The sequence below is a fragment of the Vigna unguiculata genome, chromosome 1, assembly GCF_004118075.2.
Source record: "Vigna unguiculata cultivar IT97K-499-35 chromosome 1, ASM411807v1, whole genome shotgun sequence".
Lineage (NCBI taxonomy): Eukaryota > Viridiplantae > Streptophyta > Magnoliopsida > Fabales > Fabaceae > Vigna > Vigna unguiculata.
The window spans coordinates 20,084,228-20,102,152 of record NC_040279.1 but is presented as its reverse complement, the minus strand read 5'-3'; the positions used below and the strand labels follow the sequence as shown (position 1 = coordinate 20,102,152).

Genomic DNA, 17,925 nt, shown 5'->3' with positions numbered 1-17,925 from the left:
CTTGTTAGTTTGCTTAATTATAATAACATTTTTTTTCTTAATTTAAGAGGTAAAAGAATAAAACCTCACACGTATACTTATAGATGTGTGAGAAACTTAATGAATTCATTGACACATGATTAATTAATTCAAATATGTTTGGAAATTAAACAAATGATAATCATATAATAATTGATGAAGAATTTAACTATGAAAGACTTGAAGAATCAATTTGTCTTTATGAATTTGTTCTATTTTTATATCGTTTAGAAAAAAAATCTCCTTTTTGCTATTATTTCATGATTTCAAGCTCTTTGCAAACGCTTTAAGTGTTAACTCATTGAGATTCCAATTGAATTCATTGGAAGACAATTTGGGTCAACTAAACCTATTTGTACTTTTACGTAGTAGACAACCTCTCTTATATAGCAATTTACAAAGAATACAAACAACATTAATCAAGAATCCAAGTTTTCAAGAATTTTAAAAATACCATTCACTAAAATAAATACGAAATGTCCAATGACAAAAATACTAAAAATTATTATTTACTTATTTTATTTATTTTTATTAATATTTGCTATTATTAATATTTATTTTAGCAAGTAGAGCAATAGTTTATTAACACTCATATTATCCACACACTTAAATTACATACTTCTTTAATGGGAAAATGTATTTATCCGTCATGAAAAGAAGACAAAAAATATACATGCACTACAAAAATAATTGTTTTTAATAAGGGTTATATTTGGCGTTTCTGGGGGTTTTAACCCCCACTAATGGTTTTACCAGGGGTTTGAAATTCCCCCAGAAAAACAAGCGTGGCTAACGGATTACCGGAGGTTTTTAGCAACCCCTGGAAGTAGCGCAACTTACCGGAGGTTTCGAAAACCCCGTTAATGCTTGGGGTTCTGAAAACCCCCGTTAATGCCTGGGGTTCTAAAAACCCCCCATTAATGTCTGGGGTTCTGAAAACCCCCAGTAATGCATGGGGTTTCGAAAACCCTCGATAATGCCTGGGGTTTCGAAAAACCCCGTTAATGCCCGGGGTTCCAAAATTACTAAATGTGATCTCTCTTTCACAACTCAAAAATCGGTATTTGAAGAATGAAATTACATAGATTTTGTTTATGATTAAATAAAATGACTCAAAGAAAAGTATACATGAATAGTAAACTCATTAATAATCAAGAGTAGTTGTAATGAATGCAAAAGATGAAAAGTAGATTTTTCTGCATTCGGGCATGGCTTATTTGTATGGATAAGCTCTGTTGCAATATTGGACAATGTTTAGCTCTCTTAACTCTATCACAAATGTTGATCATGTTGCAAAAAGTTATTTTAAGCATCATGAACTAAATCACAGCATGGTGGCAAATGACTTTTTGAGAAGCTAAATATCGAAAATGTTTGTATGCAGAACTTTGTTTCGTTGGTGCTATTATTACATAGAGCTTGCTGCCATAGCTACTAAGAATTTACAATGAATGCATTAGAATATGATGTAAGACAATTAGTGCAAAATTATTTCTAGTAATGATAGAAAATCTCCTAAAATACATATTTTTTGCTAATATAAAATGCAACTTGAAACGAAGCAAGCTACTGAGTGATAATAATATGCCGAAAGACAAAGTTGCTATCTCTTTTAATAATTACCTTATTATCTGCATATAATGCCTGCATTTTGTTCTCATTTCTAGTCATACATACACATATATTCTACATTTTATAATGCTTCTTACAATACCAATTATAGTTGACTTCTATCTATCAATTATAGCAGAATCATTTCCTTCGTATCAACAAATCATAAAATCAATCATTTCTTTTATTTCATCATACACCACACACACATATAAATACCCTCAATTTTCTTCTACAATGTTTGACAGAAAAACTATAGATTATACATGTTATCTAGTCTAAGAAAATCTTAGTCTGTTTTATGTCAGTGTTTTGAATTAGTGAACTATTCTTCACTTAAAAATTTACAAATAACCAATATTTCTTTTGTAGCAGGGTCCCCTTGCTGCTCCAGTTCTTCAACACCTGACAAAAGAGGACTTAAGCAAGATGTACTTTGACAAAAGAGAAGAGAAGGAAAGAAATGCCATTCATGATGTGGTCCCCATAGCTACTACATTTACTTGGTTTCACAGAGCCATCATAAAATGTAATTGTTAAGTTACATTTAGGAACAAAACTCAACCCTTTACTTATATATTTTGATAGGTCACTTCAAGGGATTAAGCTTTTTTAGTATTTGACCTTTAAAGGCTAAAAGAACTCTGTTCCATGATAATATAAGTGAACTGAGAGGATTAAAAAAGAATAATATCAAGCAACGAAGTTCTTGTGGCTCGAGGATTTAAAATGGTTCCCTAATAAATAAAGCAGTTCTTAGTTTATGTCATACACCAACCTCTTTTTCCTCTATCCATAAAAACAAACATAAAAAATGAAAGGATCTATATATCTATCATACTGAGGATTGTAGCCTCCTTAAGGCAAGTAACGCCAACCTAACTCAAAATGGGGACCAAAATACTTGGATAGAGGCAGAATACATAATCTGTAATGCAATATATTTTGCCACAGGAAGCAAAGTGCTTCTCAAACTTCATGATCAATACAGAAAGAGAGGAATAGAAAATAACCTACCATCTTAGAGGATGTCATTGATAATGCTCAACTTTGCATTTTATTGTCAGTATTTGAGAGCAGCACGACAACAAGCAATTGGCCATTGATAGGCTAAGTAATTATTCAGCAACTGCTTTGAGTGGGACATGTGGTACTAACTCCAAATAGTCAAATTCATCTTTTAGACCAACCTGCACGGAGACAAAAGGAGCAAGCCATATATGAAACAAAGAAACAAAGAGACGAGGATAGTCAAATTTAATGACCTAAATTAAGGCCATGTTTTCCAAGTTACATTCATTCCTTTCGTGTATCTATTTCATAGCTAAAAGCAGTCCTGGCAAATGACACTTTAGTTGATTATTGAGGCATTTAACTGAAATGACTAACCTCCTTGTACAAATTTTCAAGTTGTTCCTTAGCCTCGGGGAAATTGTTCGAACACCATTGCCTCAGGGTGAAAATGTTGTCTACAAATATTTGTCAACAAATAGATATTATGTTTATTTTAATGATAATTAATGCAGTTACATATTTAGAGTTATCAACATCATTAGAATTATAAATAAGTACAACCTCTTGTATATATAAATCTCTCAAATAATATAAATATTTTCCTTCCATGTCTAAATCCTAGAAATTGAAGCCATCAAGTAATTTGTTTCCATAACTAAGCCAATATTTAACAGGGAGGTTTCAGACCAGTTTATAAGGTGATTGAAACTACTGAACTTATGCATTCATAATTTTGCTTCAGAGGACTAATCACCTTTTGTTCTCATTTCAAAAGGGAAAAGCAGAAAAACAACTCTTCAAAAATATTACAAGTATCAAGCTCAACCAATCAACCAAGAAACTCAATCCAAGAGTGTAAATTATGTTTATACTATTTTATGTGAACATGATTCTATATAATAATTTTATGTAAGTTAAAAGAACTTGGAGAAAAAGACTAAAGCAATCATCACGTCAAACAATAAATGTGGGAATTGTATAGTGAAACAAAATCAAGAAGACTTTGAAAATTGGGTCATCGCATCCAGAAAACGAAATACTTCTAGTTCTGAAGAAACATAATTCTTCAAGCCAAAAGCATATGTAGCAAGATTCTATTTTTCATTCTCTTTATATTACTTTTTTTCTCAATGATACGTTAGTTGATGCTAGTTGTGACCTATCAAATTAAGTAATTTCCATTTAGTGCTAGATATAACATTGGAACTTGGAAGTTTCTATCTGTTAAAACCATACCAGAGTTTGTTTGGTCGTAGTTTTTTAGTAAGTTCATTGATATTGCAATGTATACTTCCTTTCTGTCGTAGGAATAACATATGCAAAATCATTATTATTCCTCACGAACAAACAATCAAGTGTTTTTTTATCCTAATCTTAATTTCTAAAACCTCAAATCAAGGAGTTTGTTGTGCAGTAGCCTCACCACATATCACCAACTCCACTTCGATGTTCAATTCAATGAAACTAAACTATTTTCGGATCTATTTATTGCCATCAGGGTACGTAATAATTAGGAACAATAATAAACTACAATCTTTATTAGCAAAATTTAGTTTTTAATCATGATGCTAATCAGTACTATAACTTTAAACCTCATGATATTTGGGTTACCATAATTAAGAAGAATGAAAAGCTATACCTAAAAAGAACACTAAAGCAAAGCTCATTTAATTTCTATTGCCAAAATTTCTAACAGCTCTGAACCCCAAATTCACTTGTTCTTGCTCATAATAATCATATCCAAGTGGTTATAACTTCACTTTCCACAGAGTTAGGAAAAGAGAATCGCAATTAGTGACGAAGGAAAACAAAATCGAAACGAAACTGAAATCGAAATCGAAATTGAAGAAATATGAAGATGAAATCGAAATCGAAATAGGGAGATTGATGGAGACGAAATAGGGAGACGATATTGGAAGGACGAAGATTGATATTTGTTACCTTAAGAACGGTGGAGAAGATAATGGTGGAGACGAACGGTGGAGACGAACAGTGGAGAAGATAATGGTGGAGACAAACGGTGGTGGCAAATGTATTACTCTGTTTCGATTTCTTCTGGATTAATATGCAACGCGAAAGAAAAAAAGGAAGAGGTTTGTCTATTAAAATGATAAACATTAAAATTAAGATTTAAACTCTACGGGGGTTTTTTGGAAAAACCCCAAGTACTCAACGGAGGTTGTTTAAAAACCTCTAGCACTTATCAAAGGTTTTTAAAACCTCAAGTATATCATTTTTTATTGGAGGTTGTTATACCCCCAACTAAAAAACCCCAAGTAAAATTATGTTTTTTTGTAGTGATGACATTTAACTTAATTTGACCATTTGTAAAAAAATATTTTCTTTAATTTCATGTCGTACAATTTATCTTTTATATATTCACAATTATATTATATTTACTTTTTTAAATTTTACTAACTAAAGGATACATGTTTGAAAAATACACTAAAATTCTACTACTATTATTAACATAAAAAACTATAAGCAAAGATGCAAACATATTCAAATTTTGTTAAACAACTCTTTCAAATATATCCATAAAATGTTTTCTTTGAAAACTTGTAGCAGTGTCTCCTTTCTCTTAACGACATCAAGTAGCTAATTGTTAAACCATCTTCAAATTGTCTCACATGTTTTACTCCATCTTTTAGTAAAATTTGATCTACATAAAACAAGAGTTTATACCTAGGTATCTAACAAGGTCCAATCAATTTCTTTATTATGTTCTTTTATCACTTACAATAATCTTTATTCTTGATTATAAAATTTTGTAGCAAAGATGATCATTGAAAACACCCATTCAATCTCCAAACATGAAAACTTGAAGTGGGAAAGGAGTGAATTTAGCTCTAGTGATGCTACTTAGAAAATAGTAGTGACATGGTAAATGATATAAAAAGGTTAGACGCCGATGAAAAGGGAGATGCTTTAGGTGGGTAAAGGAAATAAGTATGGTAGACTCTATAGGTGGGGTAGATGATATAAGTGTGGTAAATGCTTTAGGAATGGTAAATGGTAATGGGTTATTAGACTTTAACAGAAGATTAAATGATATTGGGATAACAAACTGCAATGGGAAAGTAGACGAGGGAGAAAATAAAGAACCAAAATCAACATTAATAATAAAATTAAGAACACCATAAACTATAAAGCATAATAAAAGCATCATGAGCGTAATTAGAAAAATCAATATTTATATATTATGATTTGTAATATATATATATATATATATATATATATATATATATATATATATATATATATATATATATATATATATATTTGTGAGCTTCATCAAAATTATCCAGATTATGAGTATCATCATTTGGTACAACAACAAATACATTTGTAATATCTTAGCACCCCTATCAATAGGATCAATAAATGTATCTGCAAGAGTATTAATAACTGTAAGAGAATTTGTACCTATAATAGAAAGTGATAGAATGGTAGACTCTATTTAAGGTTAGATTGTGTTGAGAGGATATATGTTGGTATGTACATTATATATGAATTAAACAATTTAGAAGCATTTATAGACATTGTAATTGAGTTTGTCTCCTCTAACTCAATTGGTTCCACTATTCCATCAATACTAAAACCTGTTTCACAATTATTATCATCACTATCTACAACATCAAAGGATATGCACTCAACTATTTAAACCTATGTATTACATGTAGATCCAAAGTTCTAACAAATAGCTTGCATGAAAAACAATAATACAACGCAAAGAAAGCTAAGATCTACTATTGAATCTTCATCAACACATCCAGATATAATAAGAACATCATATTTCTTCAAAGATGGATGTTTCTTGAATATAAACATTTTTAGAATGAATCGTCTGATATCATAGACTATGTTCAAATCTTGACCAACTAGTTAAATTACACTAAGCATACAACTATTGTGATGTACAAATGAGTAATTTTTTGGATCATAACCATCTTGGTTGACCCTATTCAAGTATTATTTCATATAATATCCACTCTTGACTAACCTCACAAAGTATTATTTGGCACTTAGTTGCTCCTATCTAAAAACCCCAAGTATTCTGAACATCAAACCACTCTTGGTTTAACATAGGTATTCTTTCAATAAGCCACTCCTAGCTTAATCCATGTACTCTTTTAACATGTCACTCCTGGATAAATCGAAGTATTCTTTTAGCAAACCACTTATCACTTAACACAAGTATTATTTTCAACAAGCCCCTCCTAGCATAAGACAAAAATAAAATTATCTTTTTTTATCAACGAATCACGATTTTTGTACACTAGAGAAGAATAATGTCTTTTAATGTTTACAAGGTTAAGCACTCTCTACTAGTTTGCTAAAATAATTACAAACCGTGCTCTCTACACAACTTGTTTGGGCACAAAAAAATGTTAGTAGCCTTTCAATACTTTTGCAAATATTTTCTATCACTTATTCTTCTTAGATTGCTTTATAGAGGCATGAGAGAAAGTAGTTGTTGCAAATCCTTTTATAACCATTAAGTTAACTTTAGATGTACTTAAGTGTCTTCCTTGAGTATGGCGAGCTTGCTAGTAGAAGATGCATTAAATAGGCTTCATGCATGCATTAAATGAATCATTAAATTAACTTCTCTTCTTTAAGTAACATTTACTTGAAATCATGCAATCCACAAATTCATATTGAACAAATAGTCCTTTTCAATCTTTATAATACAAGCGCCAAAAAGTTGATGAAGCAAAATAGCTTTAGCTTGAGTTCTAAGGGATCGTTAATGTGATATAATCTTTAAAGTGGATCCTCTTGGTCAAATGAAAGGAACACACATTCTCTACGATGTTAGCTTAAGACTATGTACACATCCTTCGAGCATGTGAATGCTTATCATATGTAGGAAGAAGACTACACTAGCTATATTGTCTAAAAGACAAAAACTTGCATTTTTCATGATCTATTGTTTTTCAAAGCTTGCATCTTACAAATGGAGCACAATCACACTTTATGTTTGTTGTTTTCACATTTAATTTAAATTTTGAAAAAGCAAACTCACAAACTAAAAAAGATCCAAATATACACACAACTTACTTTTTGAGTAATGTATGTTAATTTCAATGTGGTCGATACAACCAACATAGCTACTCAAATAAAGCATGTCCTTTTACTCTTAAAAAATAATATTATAGTTAAATGTCAACCATATATGTTGACACTTAGGATAATGCACAATTACTAGGTCAAACATGTAATAGTTCTTATATTAAGGATAATGCACAAACGTTAAGTTACAATGAATCTTTTTGTGATGCTTATAAATAGAAGTTTGTCATCCACATGACGACTTTACAAAACATTCGTGATAAACACTTATATTATGCGTTATAAAGTCTTATTCACACATTCTTTACGATTTCTAATGCATAAGAGATATTGTCTTCCTAAAGATACGTAAAAGAGAGTTCTTAATTTGTGTATCCTTCACCTTTGTGTGAAGATATATTTTAGACAAGGAATGCGTATAATTTATATTAATTTTGTTAAGTGTGAACCTTATAAACAATAATTTATTGTTGTATAATTTGTGGACTTTGTATGAATAACTACAGAGATGTGGTATACTCATTAATAAACTTAGTACCATTTTCATTAAAGAGTTTGAATTAGGAGTTAACGAATATAAAATCTAAAGTGTTATTGTCTCTTTATACTACTTGTCTATTACATCTTTGGATCTTTTGTATAAAAAATTTATAAAATTTTTTGTATGACCTTTAAACTACCCTTTACAGAATCTAACAGGACAATTTCAGGACAACCTTTAGCTCTATTCAAACACTTTCCTTTTATAACTAATAATATTTTCTTTGGGGTTTCAAAAGATCTTTCAGAGCCAAAGTTAGACAATAAAAAGAAGCACAAATGGATTGTCTTTGCTAGGCGATGAAGCACGAAGGTGCCACTATAATTCCTATCAAGATTTTGTTGCAGTCAAAACTAGATTAAATGGAGATGGGAGGTATAGATGAGTGACAATGGATAATTTGGGATATGTTTTCTTTTCTAAATATTAATAAAAATATTTTGATTGTTGAAAAATATTTTGGGATGGGTTATTTTAAAAGTTATCACTAAAAATATTTGGGCTATTAAAAAACATACATAAATGCATAAAAAAGAATGGGGTGGTAAAGAATTAACATAGTTTGGTTGCATAGGGATCTCATAACAATAATCTAATTAGCCATGTTCTTACATTTCAAAAGGTTTCAATGCATTTATAAGGGTATTGATGGATTCTAGGCATGACAATGCCAAACAAGCCATGCGAGTTAACTCATTAGCTTATAAGTAAAAGTGTGTGGTGAGTTGAGCATTTTAGTTCATTGACATGCTTAGGCTTGTCCCTGTATTACTCGCAACCTACACGGGCCAATGATGGGGCAAAACGGGCTGGCTTGCATAAGCTACCAATTTTTGTTTACCATCTTTTATTCTAAGTTAAACATAACTCTTTTTTTTTTTTGTTATTCCTTCACTCCATGCTTGAGTTACTATGCCAGTTCTCTTATCTGCATTTATCATTGATTAATTGCTATAATTTTTGGGTAGTTTAGATGATAATTTATTTTTCATTTTCTAGTTCATGAAATATTTAACTTTGACATATTTATTTGATTTGGATCTTAATCTTATGTTTACTTTAGTTTATTTCAATTTTATTGTCAATGGTAGACTCATGGGGTGCAACAAAAATATAAAATATTAAAACAACATTATTGTTACAAAATTTGTATAAAGTTTTCTTAAGATTTTGTTTAAGCAAATTGGTCTGCAGACCTATAGGCCATTCACTACATGGAGCGGGCCAACCCGACTTGCTTTTTGCTGACCAAATGTGAGGTAGACCAAAACGGGACGAGCCAGAGCTTACACTACCATCTGTAATGGATTCATTTTTGGTTGAAAAAGGGTTAAAAGTAATTCAAGTTACATATAGAGGCACGTATACTAAGTTATGAATGAACCGTTCTATAAGTTTAATCATTTAGATGAAAATATATGAATAATTCAATATATAGCTTCTAAAGCTTATATTATGAATGTAGGTTTAATTAGTAATTTGATCTGTATATTTAAACCTTTGATTCGTTCTGGTTCTTCTATTTGATTTTAACTCAATTGAGCCTATATTTGTAGCTAGACTCAATGTGACGTTTTTTTTGTTAAATTGGCATTAACCCTGTTTAGAAGTACCACATGTCAAAATCTTGGTTTATTATATGTCAATTTGGGTCAAAATCTTCCAAATAATATTAAGATTTTGACATATGTAACATTAAATAATGTTAAGTTCAATTTAATGAAATAGGTTACATTAAACATGATTTTACAAAAATAGGGAACTAGCTAAGTGTTTTTAAAAAAAAATTATAACTATATTGAATTAAAAAAGATATTAGAAACCAAATCGAATAATTATAGAAACCTAAATATAAGTCTTAACAAGGTAACTCCAGTATTTTGTACACAAAGGATAAAGAAAATATATAATAATAATAGAAACTATACACTTTTTTATTAATTAATTTTTTTTAATCTATTTTTTACAAATCATAAAATTTTTAGAAACGTACATTTTAACTAAATTATATTTTATTTATATAACTACGTCTATATTATGAAAAATTGTATAGAATTATAGTTAATCTATATTTTATATATATAACTACTGTCTTATTTTTAATCTGTACATAAATTAAATTAGTTTATGAAATATATATTTTTTCATTGAAACTTAAGATGTTTGTCCCATATATGTCTGTTTTAACAATCTCATATGTAAGAACACCAATAATAAAAATTGAAACCAATAATCTAATTTCAATCACCCCTTCCTGTTGTGTCTGGTCCTGTGCATGTTAGTGCCTCTGATATGAGAGAGAAAGAGAAGAAAAAAAAAGGCACAGCTTTCATTCCAAGCAGCATGCTTGTGTTCTAACTCAAGTATGAGCAGCAAAAACAGTAAGGAGCACTACCTCTGCAACTTTTTCACTCAATGCTGTAACTTCTTGTTGCTTTTTCAGCGTGTAAAAATGATCTTCATCTGTTGAAACAACACCTTCATTTTCATGGCAACAATAATAATAGTGCTATATAAGTTTCCTTTTGGATCAGTGGGTTTCACATGCTTTCAAAGTCCAACTCCACTCAAGCTATGTTGTAGGCTTTTCAATTTTCACTGCTTCTTCAATGCTAAGTTATGTTCTAGACTCAATTTAAACATGTGTGAGACACTGATAGAACTTATCTTGTTACAACATTCGATTTTGTTTTGTCCAGATTTTCAACCTTAATAATTCACTATGATCTTCTGTCATGTGGTTCTTTTCTTTTATCCCCCACTTATTTGGTAAACCAATCATTTATCAGAAATGACAGATATTAATGGAACTATTGGACAACATAGTATTTTTAATCATTAGAGCATAAACATATGAATGCAGTCCACTGAGTTTTGATCATATCCACCACTTTATACAACAATTGGGTATTTTAAATTATGCCTAGTTGTATATACCATGAAAAAAAAAAATACCGAAAAAGATCATTTGTATCCAATAAGTTGCTTGATTTCCTTATCTTAAAGTTGTTCCATGCTTTTTTACCCTAAAACGTTTGTGATAGATGACTATGGCAAGATACAATTCAACCCACCCCATGCAAGAAAGGTTCATGAGTATGAAGAGTTAAAAGTTATGAGCATAGGATGCTCCAATTTATGGGATATGAGAATATTGCAAGATTTTATTTTATTTTCGCAAGGGAATACTTTGTTTCACTTGCAATATGAAAATGATGGTGAACCATAAAAATGAGATCAAATTTGATTTTGAATATCTCGTAAGATTCTTGGTCATTTTCATACCCATACTTGATGTATCAAGAGATGAAATTAGATAGAGGGAGATTTAGTCCAAATGTCCAATATGGAAATTTGTAGTATAAAATCAAATTGGCAAAAAGAAAATAAATAAAAGTAAAAGTTGTTTGAATGAAATTATTGTCGTTGATGATAAAGATGAAAGAAATACACAATTAAGGCGAAGAAGTGAAGAAATGATCATAGATAATTTCTTGTTATAAGGGTATAAAGACAATAACAAAGGCGAGACATCTAAAATGACGGCACGCCCAAAGTAAAGAAACACCGTCTAAGCTTAAACATCAAGTTCCGCAAACACTTTCTGTGCTGGCATGCAATGATCATGTCTCGTGATTTTTTTTTTTTTTTCTAATTTCCGCTTTTCTTAGATTGAATCTTCCAAATGAAGGACGGACTTGTGTTTCCTCAAAATTAAAGGTAAAAATGTTTTGATAAATTGCAAAGAGATCCACATAGGATCATTTTTTTTTAATAAAATATTACAATCTATTAAGTAGATAATATTTAAAAGTAAAATATAATATTATTAAAGTAGATCAAAGATATTATCCCATTTCAAACCTGAAACTCTTATTATAATTTTATTCTCAAAAAATACTTCGATTTTATTATTATAAAACACCCTAGAGAATGTAGGAAGAAAAATATTTAACATTCAATTCTTGAAAGTTTCATACTCGACTTTGAAAGACACCTCGTCCAAATCCGATAAGATCAATAATACAAAGGTTGTTGGTTGAAAACAGATAGGTTTTACTAAAAAAAATGCCACAAAGTTGTTTAACACACTTCTAGAATAAGCAAATCACACCCAATATACGAAAAACACGTTTTAAGAAATTTGTTTCTCCGTTTTATGGATACAAATCGGATCTATACGATTCACAAAAGTGCAACTTGAAAAAAGCATTATCCCAAAAGAGGTTAAGATTGAGTAGCCTTAGTGATCTACGAGGCATTGGCTTGTAGCACCAGTGTGGATGGAGTAGCTTAGAAGGAGTGATCTTAGGATACAAAATGATAAATTAGTGTGTTAAGTGAAATTCTAAAACAGTAATCAGTGGGTTCTAGCTGGCTCTCTTGCATTACATTTTAATTTTGTCAATTAGCCACTTTTGAAACAGAGTCAATCCAGCATAAAGGCACTGAATTGAGAAATCTTGGGAGGCCTAAACTGAATTGATTGATGGGTACCTTTATCTTGTTTTCAAAAAGAAAAAAATGTCCATGATGTGTTATTATTCAACAAAACAGGCTGTCCAAGGGAAAAATAATGGCATGAGTCGGTGGATGCATAAATGAAATGTAAAATAGAAGCACCAAAGATTGGAGTGAGATGGCAAAGTCATGGCAACCACCAATGGCCATGTTCAAGTTGACAAAATCAACATTCAAGTGCTGGTTGGTTGAATAAATATCATAAACCTAGCCACTTCACAGAGAAAACTAATAGAAAAGTGCTTGCTGTCATGCACTAAAAAAACCAGAAGAGATTCAAGGAGGCCTTAAAATGTAGCAGAACCTAAACTGTCTATTACAAGGAATGTTTATCATGGCTAAACCTTTTTATGGCATGTGAAAGTGGTTATGTCCAAAACTGAGATTTGTCATTGAACAAAATGGTGACTTGTGCTTGCACCGCTTGAAGAGTGGTGCAGAAAAATCCAATGCATTCAGCAGGGTGAGTTCAGAGCTGCTCATACTCGTGTGTACATGTGTACATATATAGTGAGGTCACAAACACAAGTTGGCATGAGTTGTGCAGCTTCTGGTGTCATTTAGTGATTTTTATATTGGGAATTCAACATCCACTTGCATTCAATGCCAAAAAGATGAGCTCACTGAAACTACCAGGCTATATGGTTACAAAAGCTATATACAGATTTTGGCAGTTTGCCAGTAGTTTCAGGAGCTTCACTATTCCCCAAGATAATTAATCCATTATGTATCAATTAGATCAAAAATGATATCATATGATAATTGCTAACAGTGTTTCAACTTCAACAGGGTTACACATGGTTGAAAAATACACATTCTTATAACAGTTTTACCTTGAGGAAAACTCTTTTATTTTGGGCTTCAATCAATTAGTGGAGAGGTCAAAACTTAAACAAGAGAATAGACTGATATGCTAAAGATGATGGAAGTCAAAAGGTGCAGAATTTGGCAAACATAGTATAAGGGCCTTTCTTTCTCCATGCTTCAAGGCGAGAAATAAGAAGAGACACTATTCTATGATCAATTATCTTAGATTCTTAACAGCAAACTTCATAGATGCCTTTAGGTTTAAGTTTGATGTTGATTTGATTTGAGACATTTAATCATGCTGGTTGCTTCCACCTCCTAATATGTGTGTAAAAAATTATAGACTCCAAACCTCCACAGAAAGAAAATAATGGCAAGAGAATTTAGCTGATGCTGAAAGGAGGCTTAAAGTTGAATTTGGTTATATTAAAGACAATTAATGCGACTTTTTCCAGCTAAGTGAGTTCTCCAAGTTTAAACACAGCCAAATAAAGGAAATTTTAGTGCTTTTCACAATGAAGCAGAGCTGCAGATGTTAATACTTAAAACGAACAAATTTAGCTTTCTTTAGAATTGCGTACCATTTTCAGAGGTGAAAAAGAATATTTTTAATTGGAAAGATCCTCCTGACACAAGTGTTGAATTTTGAAGGAAGACATCACAGTTGCACGCTAAGAGAAATAAAAATCACCCGAATGGTAACATGAAAGAAAACTTAAGAAACAGAAAAGGCGATTAAAATTTCCCAGATGACAAAGTACTTATACCAGATCCAATATAAAATTTGACAAATATGATTATGAAACTATATGATCAAATTCACAAACAAACCGATCAGCACTCCATCCTGACATAGAGAAGAACAAAATAATCAACACACCTCTGAATTAAACAATAGTTTAAGACCAGATCAAAGCAGCCAATCCATCTGGCCATGCAATTCCATTCCACCTGCAAGTTAACACCATCAACAACCTTAAGAACCTGCATATCAAAAGAAACCAAGACAGTAAAAGAATTACTCATGGAAGCACCTGTATCTGGAGACTCGAGTACTGTGGAGAAGGAACAAGAAAGGGGGGGTAAACCAAATCCAGTTTCTATTGAATTCTCTGAGACACCTAATTTTTCCTCACAGTCTCCCAACTATACAATACAAAGGCATTGTAGAAACTCCAGGTTGTGGACGATGCTATTTTGTTTTAGTTTCTTTCATCCAAAATCATAAAACTCTACTGTCCTGAGCCTTGAGAATCATCCTTTGCAGGAGTTTGTTGATGCTGTTGCTGCTGCACTCTAGCCTGACCCATCTGCTGATAAATCTGGCTCAAGGCCTGTGGATTCAAGACCCCAATATGGCCATCCTGGGACAACCCTAGTTCCAAACCAGGCATCTGGTGGGCACCAGCAGCACCGAGTATTGAGGTGAAACTCATGTGACCCATGTTGGTGGGTGCAGCAGGCAAGTCAAAGCCAGGGAAGGCAATCTTTTGCAGGTAATTTGAACTCTCAGTGCCTAGGGCGGCATTCGATGGAGCCGAGGATGTCTGAAATCCAAATCCACTGACATGGGGGGGCCATAGTCCCGTGGCCACATGGGGTCTCCCCAAATTCCCCCCAACCATTTGCCAACTGGTCCTACTGCTACCTGACCCCATATTGGCCCCTCCCAATTCATCAATCTTTTGGTGCAACCCTGATGAAAGAGAGGCCCCTTGTGCTGAAACCGAGTTCCCAGCAGCAGCCAAAGCAGATGCTGGGATTGTTCCTGTCCCAGTAGCGGCTATTATCGATGGCTCAGCCTGCTGAAGAAGCCACTGGATCGTTTCCCCATCAGATTTGTGACCCAATTCTCTGGTCAACTGAAAGATTCTAGCTGCACACAGAGCAGGCATCCTTATCCTCCTTCCCCTCCCTTCAACCTTCGTGTGTCTGTCCTTGTTCGAACTCCTCTTCGGACCCAACTGCTTCTTGCTCTCATCCTTCTCTCCGACCACTATCTGGAAATCCTTCATCTCTCCTCCTTTGTTCTCTCCCATGTTGTTATTATTGCTACCTTGTTCTTGTTGTTGTTGTTGTGATGGTGGCGATTGTTGTTGGGGAAGACTGAGAAAGTTTGGTACCACCTCCTGTGCCACTGGCTGCTTTGAGCTCTTGGGATCCATCAACAGCACACAAAAGAGAAAGGATAAAAATAAATAATAATAATAATAATAAAGGAAAGGAAATGATGGGTCCTCTTTGATTGAAGAAGGTGGCCTGAAAAGTCCTAAACTTTCGTGAGTTTTCACTGTTTCTGGCAAGGATTGAGGGACAAAAACATAAAATATTATAATCCCTATGTGCCCATGTCAATTTTTTTCACTCCATGGTTTCGTTTTGTTCTCTCTCTCTCCTTCCTCTCTTGTCTTTTCCCACCTCTTTCTCGGTGTGTTGTGGAAGTGGGTTTTGACCAGCCAGGTATGAATTTTGAAAGCAACTTTAACTGCCAGTTTCACCACCTTGCTCACTATAACTATAACCCTATCTCTCTCTGTACACACACCAAACACAAACCCTTCTTGCATTCCCTTTCATCCCCTTCTTATGTCTTTCCTGCATCCCATAATTGCAACATTGTTACATACCTATTCAACCTCCAACAAAAGAAAACACACTTAATTTCAAAATTCATTTTTTTAATCCCTCATCTGAATTCTGCTCATGCTATTATTATGGGTGCATAATTTTGGTTCATTCCTTGTATTCAATATTTAAGGAAAATAGTAACATTGCATTCTGGTGCACTGTTTTGTCAATACTTTCATACTCACATTTTGTCAAATTTACACTTATCTGACACTCTCTTACACACTCATGCCTGTATTTCTGTGAAATATTCAAGGATGAATTAATAAATAATTAAAATTTATTCAATTAAGTGTGAATTTGTTTAATCCTTCCAAAAGGGTCGAACATGAGAGTAGAACTCTTAAGATTCGGAACTTAACCAACTAGGACACGTGTCAATAAATTTCTCCACAACTCATTAATATAAAGCTCCATGCAATTTAAAAATTTATTTTATAATTTTAATCATAAAATTATTATTAGATAATATATATATATATATATATATATATATATAAATTATAAAAAAGTTAACATATTATTAGAATCCAATACAAGTTTAAGTCTAATATTAAATATAAATATAAAAGTTAAGAATTATGTAAAATATAAATTTATTATTTTAAAATTTTAGAGTTAAATATATATATATATATATATATATATATATATATATATCATAAACTTACTTAAATATTTCTTAACTATTCTTTATATTAAGATAATTGTTAATTTTTTTCATAGAAGAATTGAATTAATAAAACATAAAGTTATTTTCTTTAGACTTTTCAAAATGAAAAGTAGTCAATTTGATGTCGGTGAAGAGAAAATACTCCGAGAAATATTCTATTTTATCTTATGATGAAATTTATTTCTGCTTATTTTATTTTTACAGCTATGCTTATACCACTCTCGGACTTAATATTTTAAGGTTCTATATTTGAAACTCTTTTGTTTGTATATTCTTTTACTTTCTCACTTTTACATATTAAAAGTCTTTCATTTATATGTTATTTAATTTTTTTTTATTCAATTTGAGATCTTTAATTCATACATTCTTTATCTAACTAAATAAGTCTGTGATTATAACACTATTTTAATGTATATGTAAGGAAAGGGAATAGAAGGAACAAAATTAAATAAAGGATGAGAAACCGTGAGTAATGGACTCATTAAAGAGAGGGATGTGATGTTGTTAGGGCAATATAGACACAAAGGGGAGAGTGGCATGACTTCTGTTGTGTTCAGTGACATAGATCCAACTGTGGGTCCTCCCTTCTTTAAATACCACTCTTTGTTGTTCGTTGCGAGGTATGTCCCACACTCATGTACAAGAATATCACTTCTTAATTGACGGGTCTTTCTAGAGACACTGGTCTCAATATATTTACATGAGCTAACAACTTGAATGATATATGAATGTACTTAATGAAAAAAATTGATATTATTTTTAATTAAAAAATTTAAGATAATAAATTTATTAATTTTTTTTAATTATTTAATTTTCTCATTTTTATTTGATGTAGAAATTAAACTCATACATCAATATTACACAGTTATAACACTTTTACTCGAGTGAATTTTGTTCTTATAAGAAATCAAGGTGTATTTATACTAGAGTTATCAAAATGAATTCGTATTGTAGGTCAATCTGGTCCATCATAGGTTTAGATTGAGTTAGATTAATTTTTGTTTACAAATTTTAGTACGAATTAATATTTTAGCCG

General features: G+C 31.6%; 1 protein-coding gene across 1 annotated transcript; it reads right to left on the bottom strand.

Moving 5' to 3' along the window:
- Positions 1-14,303: 14,303 nt before the first annotated feature.
- On the bottom strand, positions 14,304-16,014 carry LOC114191990 (transcription factor TCP20). The gene is made up of 2 exons (XM_028081486.1): positions 14,623-16,014; positions 14,304-14,539 (listed from the first exon to the last, which is right to left on the bottom strand). The coding sequence occupies exon 1, from the start codon at positions 15,751-15,753 to the stop codon at positions 14,821-14,823; it is 933 nt and encodes a 310-aa protein (XP_027937287.1). The 5' UTR covers positions 15,754-16,014; the 3' UTR covers positions 14,304-14,539; positions 14,623-14,820.
- Between the last annotated feature and the right edge of the window lie 1,911 nt (positions 16,015-17,925).

Excerpts from the sequence above, each read along its gene's own strand:
- LOC114191990 (XM_028081486.1), bottom strand. The coding sequence starts at position 15,753 with ATGGATCCCAAGAGCTCAAAGCAGCCAGTGGCACAGGAGGTGGTACCA.